The sequence below is a fragment of the Ixodes scapularis genome, unplaced genomic scaffold (assembly GCF_016920785.2).
Source record: "Ixodes scapularis isolate PalLabHiFi unplaced genomic scaffold, ASM1692078v2 PGA_scaffold13__105_contigs__length_92229423, whole genome shotgun sequence".
Taxonomy (NCBI): domain Eukaryota; kingdom Metazoa; phylum Arthropoda; class Arachnida; order Ixodida; family Ixodidae; genus Ixodes; species Ixodes scapularis.
Window position 1 is genome coordinate 40363683 of NW_024609839.1, and position 22767 is coordinate 40386449.

Below are 22767 nucleotides of genomic sequence, written 5' to 3' on the forward strand. Positions count from 1 at the left end.
CACTGAAGCCGCTTTATTACTTCAAAAAGAAATTATATTGCAAAATATTGAAAAAAGGCTTCTTACGTTAGGTGTATTTATAGACTTCAGTAAAGCGTTCGATGTTCTCAATCACCAGATTCTTCTTGCTAAACTTGGCAACTATGGTGTCCGCGGAGTACCCCTTGCTTTACTTACATCATATCTACAATATAGGAAACAGTGCGTAGTAATTGACGGTCATTACTCTTCCTTTCATAATGTTATTGCTGGTGTGCCGCAAGGAAGCATACTTGGGCCTTTTCTATTTAATGTATACATAAATGATATTGTTAACATCGATCACCAAGTTCAGTTTGTCATTTATGCTGATGATACGAGCCTCTTTGTTTCTGCTACTGATGCTGATGTTCTGATATGTAAAGCGAATAATATCTTAAGTAAATTTGACATGTGGTTCAAAGTTAATGGCCTTAAAGTAAACACCCAAAAATCTAAAGCCATTTTATTTAGATCTATTAATAAACCAGTTCTGGTTAAAAATGAAATCAAACTTGGTGATTCACAAATTGAATTAGTTAGCCAACATAAAATTTTAGGAGTACTTTTTTCCGAGTATATGATGTGGGACAGCCATGTTAACTATCTAATTGCTAAACTTTCCAGAGTTGTCGGCATTATTGCCCGCTGTCGTCATGTTCTACCAATCAGCATTAAGTTAAAACTTTACTACGCACTATTTGAGTCCAATTTAAATTACTGTAATCTTGTATGGGCTACGACAACTAAGACAAACCTTCAAAATATACTATTATTGCAAAAAAAAGTTTTACGTTTTATCGCGGGTGTCTCATATACAGACCATACAGAACCATTATTTTCTAGATATAAGATACTTCCCGTAGAACGCGTGTATAATTATCGTTTACTCTGTACCCTTCGTTTCTCATCGCCAACACTCATAGATTTTTTTGTATTTTATTTCTGAACTTCAGAAACGTGAAAGTAATCTAAACACACGCCGTGTCGACACTTGGCTCCTTCCTCGGTGCCGCACAAATTACAACCTCCAATCATTGCATTACAAAGTACCATACGTGTTAAATAAATGTTCCACGAACAACATAAACATCTACACAATCGGCAAAAAAGACTTACGTACCTACTGTTTTAACTATTCATAGCTAATTTTGTTCTTCTGCTACTCCAATGTTATGTGACCTTGTTTTATTTTTCTTATCACCATGGTAAAGTGTTTTATATGTTTGCTGTCCGAGCTGCTGCCATGTATAAGGGGGACCCAGAGTCAGTCAAGCTGCTTTTAGCAGCTTTTTGTCTGGGGACCCCTCCAGTACTTCTGGAAAAATAAAGTTTATTGTATTGTATTGTATTGTATTGTTATCCATTTTCTAATTGAGTGCCCTTTCTATGAACGGGAACGCCGATCTCACTTCGCAGAGTTATACAGAAAGCACATTCCTTTACACCCAACGCTGTTATTGGGTGATGAACCATTCGTAACTCACAAGCAGGTTTTTTAAGTTTTTAGAAGCTATTGGTCTTCTACATCGACTGTGAACTTCAAAGCTTTTCACTCATGTCCATTTTTGTTTGTGACATTATCCGATTCATGTCTCATTCCTTTACTTTTAACCCTGACCACTAGAGTCCTTTCTTCTCGCTTACCCTCAATGCAATAGTTTCCTTCTTTGGCGCTCTTTGGCCTTAGCAGCCCTTGCGCCATAAAAACCCAATCAAACCAATCAAACTCCCTCAGGGAGGGGTGCTTAGTGTCACACATTTTGCAGTTAAAATCAATAGCCTGGCTCAGGTGATACCACCGACAGTATCTTATTCTTTGTATGTGGATGATGTGCAAATTTCAGTTTCTTCTTGCAATCTGCATAGTTGTGAACGTCAACTGCAACTGACAATCAACAGGATGAGCAAGTGGGCAGCCGAAAATGGGTTTCGTTTCTCCCCCGACAAAATCGTATGGGTTCTTTTTTTGCTGCGTTGAGGGTTGTCACCGGATCCTACCTTGCATCTGAATAACCTTACCATTACTGTTAAGGAGGCGCACAAGTTTCTAGGCATGATATTCGACAAGAAGCTCACATTCGTACCCCATTTGAAAGAACTAAAACAAAATGCGTACGATCTTTCAATATTCTTAAAGTGCTGTCGCGCACAACTTGGGGGTCTGACAGACGTGCTTGCTGCGAATTTATAAATCTCCAGTGCGGTCCCGGTTGGATTATGGTGCACCGGTATATGCGTCGGCACGACCATCTGCTTTGAAGATGTTAGACCATCACCTGGGCCTGCGTCTAGCCACAGCTGCCTTTCGCACGTCGCCCGTGCCGAGTCTGTATGCTGAAACGCATGAGATGTCCCTTGAGCGACGCAGACAATACCTTAGTCTCTAATATGCCTACAAAGTTTATAGTGATCCACACCACCCTTCATTCTCTGCTCTGCAGACCTCTGCATCATTGCGCCTTTTTGAGAGTAAGCCCAGTATTGTTCGGCCCTTGAGCTTTTGGGCTATGAGCATGGCAAGGTCGCTGCACCTTTCTTTTTATGAGCCTCCTTTGTTGAGACAGGCCTATAGGGTTGCTCCTTGGGATTCGGGGCCAATCTCTTGTGATTGGTCACTTTCAAAGTACAGCAAAAAAGTTGTTCATCCTCTTGTTCTCTTGCGGGAGTTCGCAGAGCTAGAGCAGAAATATAGTGACTATCTCCACTTTTACACTGATGGCTCGAAAACATCGAATTGCGTAGGCTGTGCAGTTTATTCTCTCGCTTTCAGTGTAGTTAGGCAACTCAACCCTCTAGCAACTATCTTTACTGCTGAACTGTATGGTATCCTGATGGCTATTGAATATATTCTAGAAAATAACATTAACAAAGCAGTTCTGTTTGTTGATTCCCAAAGTGTTCTCTTAGCTATTTCATCTTTAGCAGACAGCAAGAACACTCGTGTGCAACAGGTTTGTTTTCAGATAAACAAAGCTTTCCATCTAGGACAATTTATAGACTTCTGCTGGGTGCCCAGTCATCTGTGCATTCACGGTAACGAGAATGCAGACCACCTTGCAATTTCTGCAAAAAATCACACGGAAACGTCTTTTGGCCTGCCACACCAAGACCTCAAGCCAGCCTTAAACGAGTCAATTATAAAGTTATGGCAACAGGATTGGGACACACAGATGGATAACAAACTCCACATTATTAAGCCGAACTTAGAAGTGTGGGAGAGTTCCTCCCATAAGGACCGCCGTTCGGAAGTTCTTTTGTGCCGCTTGATTATTGGTCATTCTCGATTGACTCACCCGCACTTGCTCTGCGGTGAAGATGTAAAGCTCTGTGAAAAGTGTGGGAAAATGTTAACTATCCTTCACATCCTGTGGAATTGTAGATTTTTCGACCATCAACGTCGAAGATATTTTCCAGAACCTTTCACACACCATCCTTCCATTTCATCCTTATTTTTTGCTTGGTGTATGACCTTGGGTACCATTTGCTCGAGTTTTAAGTTTCCTACATGCAATTGGCTTTTTGCACCTGATATAGATAAGTAAGGTTATATGTATTAAATTAACTTTCTTGGCGCAATATGGCCATAGTCGCTCCTGCGCCATTAAACCCCAATCATCATCTTCAACTTCAACCAGGCGCCATTCATCACGTGGCTATTGTGAAGTATTAGATTAGAACTATTTAGTAATTTAAGGTAATTTAAACAACTACAAAAGATAAAATTGAAAAATAAAGACTCCTTACAGAAATAGCTCTGATTAATTTTAACCAAGTCACAGAGAAGCGCCACGTAGCAGAGGGCATTAAACGCACTATCTGGGCCACGATTCGGCTTTAGTATCCTCTCTTTACGTTTACTATACTGCGCTGTGGTAACCGTAGCAAGTACCGCTCAAGCTAGTAGCGGTTACTAGATCAGTTACGGTCACAACTAAGAAACGAAGTTATTAAAACGACTAAGAGACTAACATATTAAAAAGACTAATACACGAAGAGTCTAAGCTATTAGATCATCAAAATTTTCACGTTTTGTTTTTACCAGATATCCTGGAGATGCGAGGGCATAGCGTAGATAGCTGCTCCTTCACAGGAGAACAGGCGCAGCGGGGCTGCGTTGCCCAAAAAGCTGTCACATTGAAAAAGAAGCGAACGGCAAGGGGTGTGAACTTAAGGAGGAAGAAAAATACAACATTGTATCGATGCGACACCACACACGATTTATTGCGTTTATGCACATGTCTGAAAGGCGACCTCCTAACCATCTGTTAATTCAGAATGACACTAACGAAGGGTGGGTTTCACCTTAGCGGCTGGGAGTTCGTGCACTTCTCCCAAAAATAGCACACGGCCGGTAGCTTTCTCGCAGATGTAGAAGAGGAAAGGCCGATTAACGGCGAAGGATGGAGGACGACTCATAGCCGTCGCTACTACGGTTACGCCGGTAGCAACCGTGCCTTCTTCGTTGACCTCGACGGCTGCCTTGTGCAGGACCCCGCTCACCACCAGCCCTCCGTTGCCAGTGATTCCCGACAGATCGGCGTCAGAGAAGATCGAAGCCACACCCAACTTCTTCAGGGCAGGGACGAGGCTGTACTCCGTTTTCAAGTCGAACTTTGGAAGTTGAATCCTGACAAAACGTTGTTTCAAACTTACATGGATTTTTCTTACGCTCTCGACAGTCATGGCCTGCCGAAGTTTGGCAAGTCCCCTTTTTTCACTTGGAAGTACGATTACCATGCTGTGTCTGTCCCCTTTGTAAGACAGTTCTATGGCTGCAAAGTCGGGTTCAGAGGTGAACGGTACCCATCCGCTTCGAGTCATGGTTTCTACCTTAACCTCCTCAGATCCTTTGTTGTAAAAAGGAAGTGGGGATGTATAGTTGGGATCGAAAGAGGTGTTCCATAGTCCCTTGAAGTAAATGGCATTGAGAAGTGTCATTATGGTGTTTGCGGGAATTTTGAAGCCCGAGATCTTGCCTTTGGTCTTGTTCTTCACCCACTCGTTAACCTCAGATTCCATGGCGGAATTTTCTGCCCCAACGTCCACCGACCGGAACATTGCCGCAAAGATGTCAACGAGCTCCTTCTGATAACTTTCGAGGACTTTCAGTGTTTTCTTCAGAAAGACTGCATTGGCTATCATCAAGCTTACATTTTCATCAATCTGCTGTTCTGCGAGAATCTTTTTGTAAGACGCCAGTATAGATTCTCTGCTGGACAGTCCCGCTGCGGTGTGGCCGAGAGCAGTGGAAAGTTCCGCTTCGGACTTGCCCCTGGCGCCGGCGTAGACCATGGCGAGTGCGACGGAGATGCTTGTCGGAGAGAAGAAGAGGTTCGATTCTGGCTGTTCGCTGGAGAGTTCCTTTAGAAGCTTGAGGGCAAAATGGTTCTGTTCTCGGGCGAGCTTCATATCGCTATCTTCAGTATTGCATTCGCTTTCCCCCGCTAGCAGAGCGAACAAGACGAGAAAAACCTTTACGGCAAGCATCATCGAAACCGTACTTTCCTTCTGTTCCACGTTCCTTTTGGTGTATATTTATTCATTCATAAACAATGAGCTTCTTGGATTTTTGAAACCTATGGAATATTTAGCCAATGAAACAATACATGTCCATGTTTTTTTATAGGTTCTCGTGACTTGTTCATCAGTCAAGGAGACGCAGAATCCGTAAAAATAAGTATGCGCAACATTCAAGCCCCAAGAATACTCATTTCATAATCATTATATTGTGATCTGTGTTCGAATACGGTTATTTCGTTTTCCGGAGCATTTGTTAGGTCCGCCACCTGCTTGCCTCGCTTGTTTTATGGCGTCGTTAAGCGGGCTGGGAGGAAACCCTTTTTAAGATGTACTCTGGTGTTTATTACATTTACAAGCTGAGCGGTGAGAATTTCTGCGATTCAAAATAAAACTCCAGGAACAATAATCACGGCAAATGAAAGGCTTTTTTTATTTTTTTTTTATTTAAAGATACGCGGGATTCGCAAAAAAATTAAGTATGTGCAGCATTCAAGCCCCAAAAATACTCAATTCATATTGATATGATTGTAATCTCTGTTTGAATGCTGTCATTTAGTTTTCCAGAGCTTTCGTTAGGTCCTCCAATTGCTTGCCTCGCTTGTTTTATGGCATCGTTAAAGGGGCTAGAAGGAAACCCTTTTAAGATGTACTCTGGTGTTTATTACTTTTACAAACTGAGCGGTTGCAATTTCTGCGATTCGGAATAGAACGTCAACAACAATACCCGCGGCAAATGAATTGCTGTGTGTGTGTGTGTTTTATTTAAGGATGTCTCAACGGAATTGCCAGTTAGGGCGACAGGAGCGAAACGTGGTATGAAGTTGAGGTCAGAACAAGAGGCGATTAACAGTCTAGGCACGGACATCAGCAGCTAAACGTAAAACAAAACAACACACAAAAAAGAAACTCATCTAGATCACGCAAAGAACTACATCTGACGTACTAATAAAATTCAACATATAATTGCGGTCTTTAACTGCTTCGTCGTTACACTCGTAATGCAAAAATCACGTTTTCCTTCAAAATCAAACTGAAAACAAACTAGGTTACTGCCGCTTCCGTGGCGGAGTTGGGAAAGTAGGAACTTGCATTTATCTCCTGGAGCGCTTTTCTCATGTCCTCGTCGCTTCTTATTCTTCTTGCTAAACAGATGGTTCACCTTACGAAAATTAAAAAAGCGCAAAAGACAAGGACAAGAGGGAGACAACACAGGAAAGCGCTTGTCCTGTGTTGTCTCCCTCTTGTCCTTGTCTTTTGCGCTTTTTTAATTTTCGTAATGTTTAACCAACTAGGCCAACAAATCATTTTGATGGTTCACCTTCCTACCGTTCCACCATCGGCTGCAGCAGATTGGCTCATTATGGCCATAGTAGCTTTGCGCCATAAAGCCCGTAATCAACAACAATTGAATTGCTGTAGACAAGGGGCGAGTATGAATCTCTGCCGCGAAATAACCGTGCTCATTTACTTGCCTGGAAATCATGTCCAGCCCAGACCGCATTTACTGTTCGGGGAAGCAGATTCCTCTCGGAAAAAAAGTTTATGTGAGGCATTTATATTAAATATACAAGGTGTAACCACAAAGTTCATATTCTTCATGGTGCTGCTCCTGCTCGTGGACTGCATCTTTAGGGAGGAGATTTTTGAAGAAACATAACATTATTTGACTTAAATCTAGGAATGTGAAAATGAGAAAGTGTCACCGTCAAGATTACTAACAACAGCCGAAATTGTCGAAAGCAAATTAGAAAAATGAAAATTTCATGGACAGCTCTCTTGAGGCGCCCCAAAACATTAGCGACAGTTTCTCTGCCTCATGCACAACATGTTCTGGCCTTGTGTTGCCATGGCAACACAGGCTTGTGAAAGCCTGACGAGGTAAACATATAGCTGCGAAAAGTATGACGCCAAGTAGCTACTTCCTGGTTTCGATATCTGAAAATACTGGCACAGCGCCCAACGCTATATGTAGTGGCGCCCATTAAAGCAATCATTTGTAGAAACATTTTAGCAACACAGAATAGCCTTTAAAACAGCAGAAAAAGCGCTTAGGCCAGACCGCATAGTTTACAGTTTACATATCCTAGAGAGCACTCCGCCGCATAATTTGCAATAACGAAATGTTGAAAAACACTCACGTACATTGAGTACCACTTCTATTCGTAGTCCTTTTCCTCCCGTATCGGGAGTTCGAATCGCATTTTTCTTTATTAGATAGTCCCTTGGGAAGGGTCCTATGAGGATTTCAACTTTCACGTCGAGGCTTGTGGACGCAACATCGTACTCGGGCGCTCACCCGAATAACTTTTTATGCTTGTTGAATCCTGATAAGCATTTGTTTCTCGTCTTCGGTGAATCGTAGTTCAAGCTCTCCCGAGTTTTCATAACGAAGGAGACGTCGAAGTTCACATGGCGCCACGTGGGGCCAGAAGCGAGGGACGCCCACGAGCGAAACGAAAAGAAACGCCATGAGCCATCGGCCAAATGAGCCACCGTTGCCAATCGGAAAGGCGCATTTGTCTAGAAATCGCGTACGTCGACGTTACTTCTTCTTTTTGAAGTGGGAAATACTTCTTAAAAGGAAACTTGCGGCCGAATCACGCTCCCGGGCGGGGAGCACTGCGATTGCTCACGAATTGAACGGCACTTGACGAAGGAAGTTCGCGGGAGCGTCTATGAATCGCAAAAGCCAGCTTGGGCGTTTTCAAGTCGAACGATTGGTGTTGAGGAGGACTTGAACAATTTGGAGTCCGGCTTCAAATGAAACCACCTCTATGAGTTCGGGCGTAATAGGTGCAAATTACTGTAACGAGCCTGCATTCTGTTACAGTATAGACTCTAGAGGTTTTTTCTGCACAAGGATGGCAACCTGTATTGCATTTTCTATGAAAATGAAACCAGCCGTGGGTGTAGCCAGCATTTGATGTCCCTCGGACGTATACTGAGTCTCCAAATACGGACATCCAGAAAGGAATGTCCACCAAACGTCCGATGGACGTCCCAACTTTGCACTGGATATTCGGGTCTTTTTCGGACGTCCGATGGACGTCCATGGTTATCCCGGTATCTACATTGCCTGGCACACATGCCGTGTGCGCACCTGTTTCGTGCCAATAAATCACTTAATCATGTAGCCAGTGCTGGATGATCTCCGCTTGGGTGAACCCGTTTAATATATAGTAATAAGTGCTCATCCGTCTCACTTCTCTCCCCACATGCTCCACAGACCATCTCTGCCCTGATATCTCGCTCTGTACAGCTTAATTTGTAACGAATCGTCCTCGCCTCAAAATACAAGCTTCCCACAGAATTGCCATATATAGTTTATCTTGTTATACTCACATTACAATTTTATGAATCTAGAGATCCGGTTTAGTCTGCATCAGCGCTTCTCGTATTTCCCTCTCTGCTGCTCTAACGCTCTTCTTAAATGGACACTGCAAGGAAAATTTTTTTGAAAAGGCATAGGTATGGGACACTTTTTTTCTAAAATTAAAATGGCCATGGCACAGTGTTGGAGGTAACGCGTTACTAGTAACGACGTTACTGGTAACGCATTACATTTTTCGCTAACGCAGTAACGTACTCGTTAGTATTCTGAATGACTAACGAGTAAAGTATTTCCGTTACCTTTTTACGGTATCGGCTGTCAAATTTCGCTACTCGTTACTCGTTACTTTTGACCAAAACTGGTGAAATCCTGCAGGAGCTTATCTCAACATCCTGCACCAGGTTCTCGCTGCACGGAACCAGCATCCGTCACAGTAAAGTTAAAGAACAAACAAAAAAACTCACTTCTCGAAGGCGAAAAAACCTCCGGCTACCAGCTAATTCTGTTCATCCTCCTTTTTTTTTTTTTTTTTGCATAGTGTCACCACCCACAAGGCTTGAACGAACGATTGCTTTACAGCCCCCTCTTCTCCCTCCTCTTCCCCCCTGCTTTGTGCAGCAGAGGAGGACAGCGGGGGCGGGGGGGGGGGGGGGGCGTGGAGAGACATCCGTTTACAATAGTGGACAACTAGTGGCGAAGCGATCTGCTCATTTCTGTAGTTTCAAAAAAAAAAAAAAAAGAGACATCCTTTGTGGAATATTTTACCCTCGCTCTCCCCCTCGCTGCCTGAAAGTTCCTAACCTACTTTTGCACGCAGAAGAATCTTCCGCTTGATTAGTCTTTAATTCCCTAAAGTCATGATAAAAAAATTTTAAAAAAAGTTTTAAACCTGGAAGGAAAACTTACAAACCTTTTTTTTTTTTTTCTCAGAAAAACTAAGAGATACTGCTGGTAAGATGCAGCAAGTGATTATAGCCAGTGTGCTGGTAACCGGTGTCCTGTTCCAAATAGTGAAGTAAATCAGTCTCTGGTAATAGTATGAACCGGACTGTTACTAAAACCGGCGTACAGATGAGGGGTGTTGGTTGGCTGGTTGTGTTCCAGCAGTCCTCGTTCGCATGCTGTGGTTTATAAAAGCCGATTGACTAACATCTCCGACTCATTCTGCGCGTGAGATAGGCATGAATAACGAAAGTCCGTCGCCATGGCCAGCAGGTCTGGATGAATTGTATCAACTAAAGGAGACAGAATCAGGTAATTTACAGTTTCAATGCCTAATCTGCATGCCGAAAATTAAGCTGCTTCGCGCATCAAAACACTATGAAACCACTTTGTAAATTTTTATCTTTATCCAAGCTTGTTAAGGAGGCTTATCATACATCTCTGCCAAACATATGTACTCGAACAGAAAAGTAACGTAAAAGTAACGTGAAAGTAACGTTCGTTATGTTTGAAAAGTAACGGTAACGGTATATCGTTACGTTTGTAAAAGAGTAACGTAGCTCGATAACGCGTTACTTTTTACCAAACTAACGAGTAACGCTATTTCGTTACTTTTTTTCGGTAACGGGCACAGCACTGCCACGGCAACATTTCTTTTTTTTTTTAGCAATACTGAAGCCGTCAGGCGCAATTCATGTCCTGAAGATGGATGTCGCAGCCCGCTATGCCCCGCCCCGTGCTTACAAGGTGCTTACATTTCTAAATGGCTGAAAGATGATTGACGTGTGAAAGGTTGGTTGTAAACTTTTATTTATGTGCCGCTATAGTATTTTAATCGACTATTTTTTTTATTTTTGAGGAGCAAATAATCAAGTTAGAGCCATTATTTTTTAAAATGTGTACTGAGATTGCTTCTCTCGCTTTGGTTTGAAACGTCAACAAAAATGGCTGCCGGCGTCTGCGGAGCGCTGAACGAGCGAACCCGTTGAACTCGTCAATTTTTACGGGTACGAGTGGTTTTGAGTTTACGAAAGTTTTTGGAGGAAGATCTCAACCGTAGTTGTTTGCAGAAAACAGCTGCCGCAAGTTCGCGTCTTTCGACGCGCTGTGGGGATGCTTGTTCTCGCAGCGGGACTGGACTAAGCCTAGCGTCCCTCAAAAACTATTTTTTTTTATTGATCTGGCTCGATTTGTTTCTTTGTGCGTGTTCATGCTGAATAACGATGTTGGTTCCCGTAAAAGCGGCCCTGCTGCTCGCTGAGTTATGCCATCGTCGTGATGTCTACCATGGCTTCAATGCCGAGAAGATAACGACATTGGTAAAAATTTGCGAGCAACTTGGTTGGAGGGAATCTGGCGTTCGGCTCGCAACAAATTTGTCTGGGTATGTTCCCGCCATTGCGCCTCGACGACAAGCTTTTCAAGTTTTGTAGTGCACTTGGCCTGCCAAAGCAATTGTTTTTACGTCGCGTTTTAATTGCGCGTCATGACGCTCACCCACGTTAGAGGCGGATGCCATGTGAAAAACAAAAAAATAAAAATGAGTAACGAGAACAGTAAAGCTGGAAGGACAACATATTTATTTCATTGATTTCTTTAGTCCTCTCGGCCGCTTATTACCTCACATCGATAGCTGCTGAAAGTCGCTTGTATTGGACAGTAGCTTGTTCACAAAGGAAAGCTAGAACGCCGCTTTCCTTGTCGCCTCTCCAGAGCATTGCAAAAGCTTTTAGACGTCGGACGAATAGCCGACAGACGAAGGCGGAAGCGGACGCTGAGGCACAGCATTTGTGTCCACCTCTTATGGCATTGCAGACGACGATAGACGTTGGTGAAATAGGCAGACAATGCCGGAGGCTGCCGCTCGTCTGCTCCCAAGACTAGCAGGCGGTGTTAGACTTCCAGACTAGACGCACCTGATGACGCGAAAGGGAGACACTACGCTGTAGCCAAGCCAGTCCCGTACTAATGGGCGGGGCCACTTCTCTCTGGGCGGGACTTATAGCCGGCTGTGACCTCCTCCTAAATTGGGTCTAATGCCATAAACACTCCTTTATTTTTTGTTTCGTGGGAAATGAAATATACGTGTGCCAACTATGGTCCCATAACAATTTGTTTTTCTTGGAGTAGTTTTAGTTGTAATTTCCTGATCAGTGTCCAAATCTTTTTCCAAAATTTCGACCCGATTTTTCTTGTTCGCCCCTCTACTTTGTATCAACGCCCTTCATGTACAAATAACTATAAAAAAAAACTCATGGCCGTCGTTCCTCGATTACTTTTTTTTTTTATCTCTTTAAATTCATTTTTACCACTAGCTTCCCTGCCCTTAAACGACGACCATCCCATATTACCTTATACCCCTCTATTTGGTGTTTTACGCTACCAGTATCAGTCTGCCTATGCTGCGTTGCTTTACATCTATCCTTGCTTGGATATCAGATCTCATACGCACGACTGCATTTTCATAAGCCAAACCACCAACATACCTCCCTTCCGAATTTATCTCACCACTTCATAGTAAGAGTTATAACATTACAGAGCTCTATTCTTATAATAATGCTTATAATCGCGCCACTAATATTTGTTTGTGAGCATGCACTAGGAACTGATAAAAAGCGCGCTCCGGAGACTGCCGCGCGCCCGTCTCGCCGTGACAACCAAACTATAGCATGGTCTAATAAACGTAGATGTCTCATGGAAACCTGCCTTGTTCATCACAAACGCCTGCACACAACAACTGGCGACGAAGATTGGATCAAGAAGCCATCCTGCGTTGGCCCAGATGGCAAGTGTTCCCTGAATTCAGCCTCTGCTCAAGTGTAGCTGTTGAAGAGTGCTGAGGCTGCAGTGACTGCTTACGTAGTTAGGTAGTGACAAAAACGGACGGTTCGACCAGTGTCCTCCCGCGCATGGTGAGGACGGCGTCTAAGCCGCAGAGCATGGGCCTTTGAGCACTACAGCAGTTACGCGGCGAACCGTTGGAGAGAACTGCTGGGCAACTCAGACCCGTTCGAACGCGACGGAACACTCCTCACAGACACTGCAAACATTACATAAACGGTTTACCCGGTACACCTAAACACTCAAACTTCAGTGCTTATCCAAACAACAAACACGCTTTCTGGGAATGCCCGGAAACAAAGGACACACGACTAAAATACCTCACCCGCTTATCCCAGCCCCTTAGACCATCCACGTGGGAGGAGTGGATTGCCTCACGGCGATCCACTCCCTGTGCCCTGTGCCGTGAGGACCACAGGGTACACCGTGTGGACCGCACAGACGAACCTCATAGGGGAAGTCCTGGAGAAAGAGGACTGAAGGACGACGCCTTGGACGAAAAGCTTTAAGAGATAAAGTTCAATCTCTATCTCTATATCTATATATATCTTTTCGTAATATTTAAAATATAAAGAGTGATAAAGCTAGATAGCACCAAGGTGAGTTAAATCCGAGGTCCCACTGCATATACGTATATCATACAAATGATAGTTTGCACACAGATTCGAACGCGAGTCATAGCGAGATCTCTGCTTCGGAATGCCGCATGGCAATAAGCTCAAAATGTAACTTGGCGCGCGGGATTCGAAACACAGATATTGCGGTGATTCGTGTTTGCAGACTGTCTTTTGTACGATGCATGGGCAGGGTGACCCCTGCTTAACTTGGAATTTTACGTTCGACAATAAAAACTCATAAAAACTCCAGATTTGTATAAAAAAAAGTACACTAAGAATTATCATTAGCCCAAAAGACAATAAGTCCTGGAACGGAGAACCAGAATTAAAATTGATTTTCGATACAATTACTGATCTGTCTCAACCAACTCAAACAATATTCATTGTTTTCCTCTAGGGCCGTATCAGTCTATCTTTTAAAATGGGACCTCCAAAAACCGACTACCCAACAAGATACGTCAACAAAATATACAATAAGTTACGTCAACCTCCCAGCTAAGGGAACGTTATGGCCATCATCGAATCAGTTCACAATCCTACGCGCGTGATGTGTGCTCGCGACCCAAGAGAGCAAGATGATTCGCCGATTGCAAAGGTACATTTAAAGGTGCGGTGCTACGATATTAAGTTGGAACGTGTTTCACTTTACACGTACTCAAAGGCACTAGTGGGACCCAAGCATACTCGCACGCAACGCCACTGACCAAGGAAGTCCCTTGCTGCGGTGTAATTTCGAGAGGAGCGAGCGTTTCCTTTCAATCTCTCCTTTGCAAAACTTGATGTCACAGCGCGGGAGTCGCAATGTCGGCATATTACCTCCAGTGACGGTGTTTGAATGCTGCTCATAGATTGGACCCGAGCATTACGAGCACACTGGATTTGGACTCCTCATAATCAATAGCTGGAGAAGCATTCGGGTAGTGGCCCGTGTCCAATCACTGCAATGACGACAATAGGCGAACTATAACGATGTCTGGAACTCAGAGCGTGTCCTGGACACCTATATTGCGCTTTTTGGACTCCCACGGCTACTAGGGAGAAGGAAGTGACGTCAACAACGCTCTTTGGATGTTGATTGGTGGAGTCGCTGATGGCGGTATCTGCAGAAGACAACAAAAAAAAAAGTGAGTGGAAATCGGTACACCGGAAGATCCACCATTAACGGACGCGACGTCAAAATGACATATGAATACTTTGCTGTTACGTCGCTTCGAAAGAACGATGCAAGATGGGGTGCAACGTATCCGCGCCGTCCCGTCGAACTATGCACTGCACCCCGATAATTGAGTTGTTCTATTCGGCGGACAAGCACACCCGGAGCCATCGGGACGCTTTTGAACTCCCGGAGCACGTATTTCGGAAGCGGTACCGCCTGGGGAAGACTTTAGTGCGGTGGCCGTGTGACGAACTACGCGAGGAACCGGGGCTGCGGAGACTGCGTCCGTCAAGTACTGCCATAACTGTGAAGGACCAAGTGCTGTGCGCCCTTCGGTTTCGCGCTACGGGGAGCTTCCAAGGCATGGTGGCGAGCGACGAGCACATAGCACGGGATCAAGGCACGGTCAGCATCGCCTTGCGGGCCGTGGTCGTCGCTATTGTACGCCGTCTAGGGATCCAACATGACTGGATCCACTTCCCCCAGAGGGCAAGCGAGAGGGACGATTTAAAGAGGAGCTTTCAACTACTCGGCAGGATTCCGGGCGTCATCGGGTGCATCGACGGGACGATGATCAGCGTCGTCGGTCCGTCCAAGTACGACCCCACCGTCACGAAGGCTGCGTATTGGTACAGGAAGCAATACGCCCTTAACGTGATGGGGGTAAGTAACCTCTGAACGGGGAACTTATATTGTATGACGATTCGGATGCAGAGTAGGCGTAAAGGGCTGCTCATTTTTTTCTATGTAAAGGTAGGTTTCACGGGAGGGGATTACTGTGGGAGGCAGCAAGCTCGACACTGCCCCCCCCCCCTTTTTTTTTCCTTCCATGCTGTATTATTGCGAACAATATGAGCTGAAACAGCGCTCCGGACGCCTCACGGTTCTACCTGTGCCGCCTGTCGCATTGGGCGCGTTCAGTAGCGGCTCCCTCAGCTCCGAACGGAGTCACTCGAGTCGGAGTCTTCGGAGCGCCTACTGAATTGAACGGCGAAAAAAAAAAAAAAAAAAGAGTGAAAGCCGTTTACAACTCCCTGTAACACCGAATTAGAGCGCAGCTCTTGAGGAGGAGGAGGGAAGGGTACTCGGGGGGGGGGGGGGTGAAGTGACCTGGGGGGGTCACGTGACCTTGGGGGTCACGTGACGATGCCGATGATGTCATCAGTGACGTCACTGATGACATCATCAGTGACGATGACGATGCGAACTCCGATGACGTCATCAGCGATGATGACGATGACGATGCGGATGTCAGTGACGTCACTGATGACGTCATCCGTGATGATGACGATGTGGATGCCGGTGACGTCATCAGTGACGCCACTGATGACGTCATCAGTGATGATGACGATGCGGATGCCGGTGAGGTCATCAGTGATGATGACGATGCGGATGCCGGTGACGTCATCAGTGACGATGACGTCATCGGGGAGGTCACGTGACCTCGGCGGGGGTCACGTGACCTCGGCGGGGGTCACGTGACCTCGGGGGGTGTCACGTGACTTCGGGGGTCACGTGACCCTGGGGAGGGGTCACGTGACCTTGGGGTGACCTTGGGGGTCACGTGACCTTGGGGGTCGCGTGACCTTGGTTACGCCGACGCCTACGACGACGCCGCTCAAGCCGGGAACGGGCCCCTAAGAGCTGCTCTCTAAAAGTGAAAGCCGTTTACAACTCCCTGTAACGTCGAATTGGAGCGCAGCTCTTGAGGAGGAGGAGGGAAGGGTACTGAGGGGAGGGTAGACCCCTCCTCCTCCTCCTCCTTCTCCTCCTCCCCTCATTCTTTAATATGCTCCGGGGGGGGGGGTCACCTGACCTCGGGGGGAGGGGGTCACGTGACCTCGGGGGGGGGGGGGTGTCGCATGACTTCGGGGGGAGGGGGGTCACGTGACCTGGGGGGGCCACGTGATTTCGGGGGGTCACGTGACCTGGGGGTCACGTGACCTTGGGGGTTTACGGGACCTGGGGGGTCACGTGACCTCGGCGGTCACGTGACCTTGGGTGACCTGGGGATCACGTGACCTTGGGGTGACCTTGGTTACGCCGACGCCGACGCCGACGGCGACGGCGACGCCGCTCAAGCCGAAAACGGGCGCCTAAGAGCTGCGCTCTAAAAAACCCGCGGCTCCAAACCTGCTTCTGCGCAATTTCCACTTCCTCCTGTGCCAGTCGGTCTCCGAATAAACTGGAAGCAGACGATGGTGAGCACGATCGCTTTTATTTGACGCCGATATTGAAGAGGTCTTGACAAGATCGTTAAGGTAAAAAGTGAAAGCCGTTTACAACTCCCTGTAACGCCGAATTGGAGCGCAGCTCTTGAGGAGGAGGAGGGAAGGGTACTGATGGGAGGGTAGACCCCTCCTCCTCCCCTCATTCTTTAATATGCTCCGGGGGGTCACCTGACCTCGGGGGGAGGGGGTCACGTGACCTGGGGGGGTGTCGCGTGACTTCGCGGGGGGAGGGGGGTTCACGTGACCTCGGGGAGGGGGCCACGTGACCTTGGGGGGTCACGTGACCTGGGGGGTCACGTGACCTTGTAGTGACCTGGGGGTGACCTTGGGGGTGTCCCAAGGTCACGTGACCTTGGGGTGACCTTGGTTACGCCGACGGCGACGCCGCTCAAGCCGGAAACGGGCGCCTAAGAGCTGCGCTCTAAAAGCGATTGGCTGTACACATCAGTGCTGCTGTTCGAAACGATCCAACGTCATCAAGCCCTTCGCTTGGCGGTACCAAAGGCAGCTACTGTTATAAAAACCGACAAAAACGTCGTAAGCACACGCAAAATATGGAGCTCGGCGAATGTACGCCGCCGGTCGCGATACTTTTATACGGCCATACGTTTGTTCTGCCCTTCATAACTAATTTTTTTGTAAAATGTATTCGTATAGAGACACGGGAAGTTCGTCCGCGCTCGTCGATCAAGGTTTTGTCGGCCGAAGCGAGCGTCAGCCAACGTGCACCCTGCGTGAGTGTCCAACCTGCTACCAAAGTCGCGTTCATACCCTGCCTTGCTTTGTTCTGCGCGGGCAGGACTATCGTCGATATTCACCGAGCTTCCGTGCAACGGCAGTCAAGACACGATGAACGTTTACGTTGTTTATTAGCATATTCAAACCAAACAAAATACGGTCCAATGCATTTTCCGAAAGAGCCTTACCTAAAAAAGAAATTCGAACGCGTTATTCGTCTGACCTTGAGCACTTTTCATTAACAAACGCGAGCAAACGACACACCCGCGACACGACCGACGCAGCTTGTCCCGCTAATAATTTTTTTTTTTTTTTGTTTCTCTTTTCGCGCCGAAACTTCGTCAGCGATCGGGAATTCCGTCTTGCTGCGCTCCTTTGACTCCTCTTGCACCGTCTCCGGAGACGGTGCACGAGAGCCTGACTCCAAAAACTCTGGGTAATGTGCACCGGAAGTCGGGTTTTACCGTCTTGTGGAAGGAGCGCTGACTCCTTGACTCCTGAAAGTCCTGCAGCCTCTACAATCGCGCCCATTGCAACGTAACTTGGCCCCAGGCTGCGCCGTGTTTGCGGAGCGATGCGATAGGCGGCGCAGGTAGTACCGTGAGGCGGCCGGAGTGCTGCCTCAGCTCATACTGCTCGCGACTGTACATACGTACAGTGGCGGCGCTCGCGACTGTACGTAGCTAGAGTAACTGTATAGGCTCTGCTTGCAGGGCATATACAGTTACTCTATACGTAGCAAACGACGCTCGCAACAGAAAGAGCTTTATGCGCACGCGCTTAATCTCTCCCGTGACGCCGCATTTTTCCGCGGCACAGCGCTGGCCGTCCCGGCGGTCGACGCTCGCTTGATATTATTAAAAAATTGGGCCGTTTTACATGTACACAGCTAGAGCGAGGCTGATTTTGTGTCTCCAAGCTGACAGTGCCCTGTCATAAATTGCGCATTGTTTCCTACAGTCATAATTTTCTTCTTTTTGTGCTTATTAGTTTGGAAATGGTGCTTAAAGCTGGAATTGGCCTTGCCTAACGGTATCCTTTGCTAGGTAACTCGGGGAAACTACTGAGTACATATATCCTATGTCTACAGCAGGTCTGTGACGCCCACTGCTGGGTAATGTGCATCGACCCATGCTACCCAAGATCGGTGCACGACTCCTTTGCCTGGCGCTTCTGCTGGCTCCGCGACAACTTCGAACAAGGCCGGCTCATCGACGATGGCTGGTTTCTGCTTGGTGAGCATGCTTAAATTGTTAAATCTGTGCATGCCGGCTGAGCCCGGATTATAGGCTACAATACCTTACATCCTGCGCCGCCTGTCAGCGATCGGGGGAACCCTCGGCGCATGCGCTGTTCAAGTTGAGGGTGCGAGGCTGTGTGTCCTACTGTTAGGTGCTCAGCTCCCGACTGGCGCACCTGTGCTTCACCGCGGCGCCGCTGAGGGTGCTCTAAGCCGTCGCCGCTGGTGTTCAAGCTCCTGGCTGCCATCGCCGCGCGCTCGGCGAGCACGGCGGCTCCGGCGGGGCATCCGAATGTCGGCTCCTCGCTGCCGCTCGTTCGGCGAGCGCGACGGCTGCTTCTGCGCTGGCCAAGCGCGCTCGTGAAGTTCTTGCCTTGCGTTGTGCAAAGCTTTCGCATTAAAAAATTAGAAAGTAAATGGGAAGTTGATTAGTGCATGAAGAGCACGTTACCTTACATCAGCGCCAGACTCCTCAGCGGCGATTAACGGCCGCCCTGGTAAGACACGGCATACGCGCCCATCATGTCAACAAGGGAAACCTGTGCACGAAATGAAACGCACCAATATAACCTGCTGGGCCAGTTGGTTATACATTAAAACACTGTTGCGCAAAGGACAAAGAGAAAGTTGTGAGTAGCGCTCTTTCTGTCCTGTCTATTTCTTCTCTTTATCCTTTGCCCTACAGTGCTTAAAAGGGGCAGTGCAACGATAGTCAACTGGAATGTTTTTCACTTTACACGAGCTTACTGGCACTAGTGCACTCTAAAAAAAAAGGGTATCACCATACACCCTTTTGTCCCATATAATACACCCCAAAACTTCATTTCGACGTACTGAGCACTGTAGTCGAACAGACGGCCCCAAATTTTACGAAGGGCTTGATAAAGGTGCGATATAACTTATTAAATTGCTAAAGTACGTATCAAAAACCAAAGAAAGAAAACACGGAGTTTTTGCAGTAGGGCCAAGAAAACTCCGATAATATTTTTTGTAGTCTATAATACGTAGATTACCTATCTTAATAGGTTGTACCACACGGCTATCAAGCCCCTCGTAAAATTTGGGGCCGCCTGTTCGGTTATAGGGCACTGTACGTCGAATTGAAGTTTTGGGGTGTATTATATGGGACAAAGGGTGTAATAATACACCCTTTTTTCTGAGAGTGTGGAACTAAAGGTTACTCGCACGCAACGCCACTGGCCAAGAAACTCCTTTGTTGCGGTGTAATTTCAGACACAAAAGCGATCATTTTCATTCAATCTCTCCTTTGCAAAATTTGATGACGTTTGATGACGTAAAGTGGGGATCGCAGTACACCCATATGACGATATTTGAATGCTGTTCATAGATTGGACCCGAGCATTGCGTGGGCACTCGATTTGGGCTCGTGATAATTACTAGCTCGGGAAGCATTCGCGTAGTGGGCTGTGTCCAATCGCTGCAACGACGACAATAGCCGAGCCATAACAATGTCTGGAACTCAGCGCGTGTCCTGCGCTTTGGCAACCCTGGCTGCGAGTTGAGGGGGTGAACGCTGCTTGTTTTTCTTTCAATTTTGCTTTTACTTCTATTGCGTGGGGAGAAAAACGAACGCGTGTTTCATAGGTCATTAACCTCAGGGATCCGTTCTAAGCGGTATTTGCGCAAAGTACTAAAATCTTTGCATCGCCCCTTTAAAGAAATGAAACGGTTTATTGTAAAATAAGCAAAAAGAAAGTTTGTGCAAGCGGGCACCCAAATATGTTCAAGAGCAGTGGAGACGACAGCCTAACGAACTCATTTCATTTGCTGTTAACGTTCATGGAAGTCATCTCGCGAACGCAGTTCCTCGATGTCGAGAACACAGAAACTGACGATACCTCCACCGCAAGAACTTTCCATAGCGAGACACAGCGCAAAGCGAAGAGATTCGTCAGACTGGAGCAGCCACGGCGCGGGGCGCTTTCCTTTCCTTTTTTTTTTTTTTTAATGGCAGCGGCACTACGCCCCGTAGGAGCTGCAACACTATGAATCAGCTTGGACAGCGTTTGCAATCGAACTTTGCAAAAGACTTTGATAATAATGGCTTGATTGAAGTCAGACACGATGGGAGCAGGCAAGGAATAGAAGATGATGACTCAGCTTGACTATACTCGAGAAAACCTTTCTATGTCAATGCAGTCGGAGCTGCGGATGGCCGGGGCCAATTGGGGACCGTCACGGATCACAGTCATTGGCTGCGTTCTGAGAGCGGGCAATGACTGCGCTCTGCGCCGGCGCCCGATTGGCTCCGGCCTCCCGCAGCTCCGACTGCACTACCACAGAAAGTTGTCACCTATTATAGAGAAGCTGAGTTAGCAGCTTTTATTGCTTTCTGGCGTTGTTATAAAAAGGCAACGAAGTCTATAGTGACATGATCATTCTGCACTAGCAATGCCAGGGGTTTCTCTGCTCGAACGGCAAAGAATCATTACCCTCTGTGAGCAGGGCGTGACACAGAGGGATATAGCTAAGCTGATGCGACGCTCCTATTCTGCAGTCAACCGAAAACTCCAGGCGTATTGCTATGCTGGCCGTATTGAAAATTTGCCGAGGGGGCACCGACCCAGGGCGACGACGTCGGAGGAAGACAGCCAGATTGTCGCAGCGTCAAGGAGGGACCCGACGCTGACCGCCAAGGAAATTCGAGACGAATTACAGTTGGCGGCCAGTCCCTACGTTGTGCGGCGGCGGTTGCATGAAGGAAGCCTCCACACCCGGGTTCCGGTGCGAAAGCCCCTACTCTCTGCGATCAACAAATCAAAGAGGCTTGCTTTCGCCGAAGAGCACGTGTCGTGGACGGTCGACGACTGGCGTATGGTACTCTTTTCGGACGAGTCTACATTCACGACGAAAAGGGGCCAGCGCCAGCGAATATGGAGGCCGGACTGCACGAGGTAAGACCCTTGCTTGTAAATTGTTATGCAAGGGCCACTGAGCATTGCTCTACGCGCCTAGGATGCAGCGGCCACTCGGCAGCGCAGGCAAGCTGACCCAAAGCTGAAGGCCCAGCATCGACCTGGTCTTTGCTAACTCAGATTAGACCCAGTTAAAGAATCATTGGCATTTCACAGACCATAAAGCATTAATAATGAAGGGAAGAAGGAATCCGGAACTCGACACGACGTAAGACTATCATTACGCCGAGCAGGAATATAAACGTGCAGTATTAGAAGTAAAACGCAATTTTTTTACTAACACGTTGCCCACAATTTTATCTACAAATGTTCGCCACTTTTGGAACTTAACCAAACCTAATGATAACCACGGTGACCTGAAGCTTGCAAACGCAGATGGGGAACGAGTAGGTCAAGATGAGTGTGCATCATTGCTAAACGATATATTTATACAATCTTTTTTTTCCACCGATGTTTCTGTGTACCCCAACTTTAATTGCCCTGACGTTTTGCCAATGAATCCAATATTAATATCATATGATGGTATAGCTGCAATAATTAATAGCCTGAAGCTCTCCTCCTCATCCGGTATTGACAATATTAACTCTAAATTCTTAAAGAACACGAAGTCGTATTCATCAGCTATACTATCAATGATTTTTAAGCAATCATTGGAGGAAGGCTGCCTTCCCGAAGACTGGAAAGTTGGAAAGGTGATACCAATTCATAAAAGTGGCAACCACTCCTCACTGAACAACTTCCGGCCAATTTCTTTAACATCCATTCCTTGTAAGATACTCGAACATATCATATATTCTAACCTCGCATGTTTCCTAGAATTGAATTCTTTTTTTCACCCAACTTAACACGGCTTCCGCAAATCATTTTCCTGTGAAACACAGCTTCTGCTCTTCACTAATAAGCTTCATTTTGTCCTTGACCGTGGCTCCCAGATAGACTGCGTTTTCCCTGATTTCTCTGAGGCCTTCGATAAAGTTTCTCACCGGCTACTCCTATTAAAACTCAGCAACTTCAACATTGATCCGAACGTGCTACACTGGATAGAATCTTTTTTAACTAACCGTTCTCAATTTGTGCATGCCAATGGTACTAACTCTTCACTTTCTCCCGTAGCATCTGGAGTTCCCCAGGGTTCTGTCTTAGGTCCGCTACTTTTCCTCATCTATATTAATGATCTGTCTTAATGTATCTCCT

At 46.6% G+C, this 22767-nt stretch overlaps 1 protein-coding gene across 1 annotated transcript; it reads right to left on the reverse strand.

Moving 5' to 3' along the window:
* Positions 1-4302: 4302 nt before the first annotated feature.
* Positions 4303-5508, reverse strand: LOC115322937 (intracellular coagulation inhibitor 3-like). The gene has a single exon (XM_029983296.2). It carries the CDS (start codon positions 5506-5508, stop codon positions 4303-4305), a length of 1206 nt encoding a protein of 401 aa, XP_029839156.2.
* Between the last annotated feature and the right edge of the window lie 17259 nt (positions 5509-22767).

What these genes read in the sequence shown, in the direction of transcription:
- LOC115322937 (XM_029983296.2), bottom strand. Translation starts at nt 5,508, where the DNA reads ATGCTTGCCGTAAAGGTTTTTCTCGTCTTGTTCGCTCTGCTAGCGGGG.